The sequence below is a fragment of the Perkinsus marinus genome (assembly GCF_000006405.1).
Source record: "Perkinsus marinus ATCC 50983 genomic scaffold scf_1104296963356, whole genome shotgun sequence".
Lineage (NCBI taxonomy): Eukaryota > Perkinsozoa > Perkinsida > Perkinsidae > Perkinsus > Perkinsus marinus.
The window spans coordinates 1-2590 of record NW_003205088.1 but is presented as its reverse complement, the minus strand read 5'-3'; the positions used below and the strand labels follow the sequence as shown (position 1 = coordinate 2590).

General features: G+C 52.7%; 1 protein-coding gene across 1 annotated transcript; it reads left to right on the top strand.

Annotated features, from left to right (window-relative positions):
* Positions 1-57: 57 nt before the first annotated feature.
* Pmar_PMAR001301 (hypothetical protein) lies at positions 58-2044 on the top strand (the record flags this gene model as incomplete). Its single annotated transcript, XM_002771157.1, has 15 exons — positions 58-139; positions 185-309; positions 355-430; positions 480-574; positions 615-696; positions 740-836; positions 883-1009; positions 1058-1146; positions 1239-1293; positions 1336-1385; positions 1434-1485; positions 1529-1658; positions 1703-1839; positions 1891-1939; positions 1986-2044. 15 exons carry the CDS (start codon positions 58-60, stop codon positions 2042-2044), a joined length of 1305 nt encoding a protein of 434 aa, XP_002771203.1.
* Between the last annotated feature and the right edge of the window lie 546 nt (positions 2045-2590).

Here is a 2590-nt window from a genome sequence, read left to right as displayed (position 1 = left end):
CCCTCTTTAATTCATTTTCCCACTGGCCCATTGACCTCGGTATCCCCTCGATCTGCAATGGTCAACTTGATCGTATTTGCTATCCTCCTCGTAGGACTTGCTGATCTCCCTGTGCACTGCACCATTGAAGATGTTCAAGGTTAGCAATGAGCCTAACCACTCACGTATTGCTAGTGTTTCCTAGGCTGGTGGCAGCTGTATCTACTGGAAGGCCCTGTACCAAGCTGGAATAGTAAGGGAGAGCAGGACAGCTTCTGTGGGTATACTCCCATCAATAGCAACGAGGCCAACATAGCCCGTGGCAATCAGGTACTCACTCCATCATTCACTGTTGGCATGCTGCTGCTATGGTAGATACAACAGCTTATGGACGCAGCAGCGCTGAGTGGCCCCGATGGACTAACGTCACACAGTATAGAGAGGATACTGAGTACCCTTACTGCCTACCTCTCGCACATAAAGCAATCACCAAGCCTTAGATATGACTCTGTCATCGAGCCCTGTCGTCGACCTGAATCTCTCAATGGACCAAGATGTCAGTGGTGATGGTGTGCTTCGGGACCATCATCTGAAGGTAGGCCTTCCCCAAACTGTCTGAATAGGACTCGTATCAGGTATTGGATATTAGCGGTGCATACAGAGGCAGCTGGTCTGTCGGCTACGATGAAGGTCTCGTGCTGAAGAACCTAGTCCTGAGTAAGCTCGACGTTCCTACTTTTAGCTCATTTTTCGGTTTTAGACAACAGCGCGGTGCCGCGGCACTTGGTGGCCTTCTTCCGCTATCGCTGCCTCTCTGGGAGTAGCCATTGTGGGGACTATGCAGACTTTGAAGATGAGTAAGGAGGCTGGGCTGTTGTGGGCGATTGTGATCGCATCACGCAGGTTCGGCGCCACTCAGGGCTATGAGTCGCTATGTGGTCAGACTCTGATAGGATGGTGGAGCTCGCGTAGCGGAGCGAAGCAAGGATGCTTTTGGATGAGAAAGAAGAGTGATGAGGAGGCGAATGAGGTGAGCTACTCTTCGAGGGTATCAAGTTGTCTTAAATAGGCCCGATAGGTCCATAGTGTGGCAGTCCTACCAGGATCTATGACACCGTCTGCATTCGTAACCCTGAGGGGGAGGAGGCGGAAGGCTAGCATTACCCGGTGAGGCCTTACGAGCTCACAGGCGCATGTTAGCTACTCTTTGATCTCAACAACAGTTGTGTCGGTCTGGCCTTGGACGCATTTCTCTTCAGGGCTCGTGCGATTGCTCTGATGACGAGGAGTGGTAGTAGCGGTCCATTAGATGATGTAAGCTGGGGCGGCCAACTCCTCTCCAGTGCGCGCTCTCAGATCGATGTAGATGAGGACACTGAGGGGGAGTATGCTAGGTTCAAGGGCAGGTAAGCAGGGAGTAATAGTGAACAGTGCCTTAGTGTGGCTCCGATCAGGTACCATGTCTTAGCTGATGGGGCGTATACAGAAGACAGCTACGCCGAGGAGGTCAGAGCGCTCGTCCTTGCAGTGGCCAAGCTAGGCTACTCAGGCACCCATCAAATACCCTCCACAGCCTATAGACGAGGCCTGTGTGAATACTAATAGCATTGAGGATGCCGACCTCGTGGCGTCCCTGCCAACAGCGTATGATTTCCGTGATGAAGTTCCACATTTTGGAAGTACTACGATGATCGTTGACCTCTTGACTAGGGTTTGCTCTCAGACCTAGAGTCTCAGCAGATGCTATGTGGCAGCTGCTATGCAATAGGTGCGGTGTCGGCCCTTCAAGCTGGCTTTGCGCGGCAGTTCCAACTTCTTGGAATGGACCTGCCCGCCGACTGGGAACTGTCCGTCCAGGGAGTGAGCGGGAAGAGTCACCATCTTGTGGTGCCACTCAGTAGCTCTCCTTAGGCCTTGTCGTGTGGCTATTCTTCTCAAGGATGCAACGGTGGATTCCCTGGTGAGAGTGTTGGAGAGAGGTATGTGAGGCGGTAGCATTATGGCAGGTATCATGGCATTCGACCTGACCGTCCAGGGTGTACCTCGAGCTTCCTGCATGCCGTAAGATGGGGCCTCACTGTGTGTGTTGATCGAACTCGATATTATCGTGACGCATAGCATTGACCCCTCCCTGGCCCGGTTGACGGTGAGTAGCCAATGTTGTGGCAGGTATCAGGGGACTCCCGAAGCTTGTGACCGATCATGCTATAGAGATTCCACCAAATTGTGGTATGCCAAGGATTTTGGATACGTTGGTAAGTTCAGCTCAGCAGCTCCTGACTTGAGAGTGGCCCTTCCTTAGGGGGCTTCTACGGTCGTTGTAGTGAGGCCCAGATGAGGCAGCATATAATGCAGTAGGATGGGGCCTGGTAGTGGTGGCTTCAGGGTTGTACTGTAGGCAAGGACCAGTATCGGTGGCCGTGAATGTACAGAGCGACCTGCTCCCCAGACCACCTCACAATATCACAGGCTTGGATGCTGGGATACCTTATGGGACGGAGCACAGCGTGATTGGAGAAAATTCAGTGAGCAAGCTGGTTAGGTTTCTGCAGGCATTGGTTTTTGTGGGAATGTAAAGGTGAAGGCCACACGCCTATTGCCCTCTCCTGGG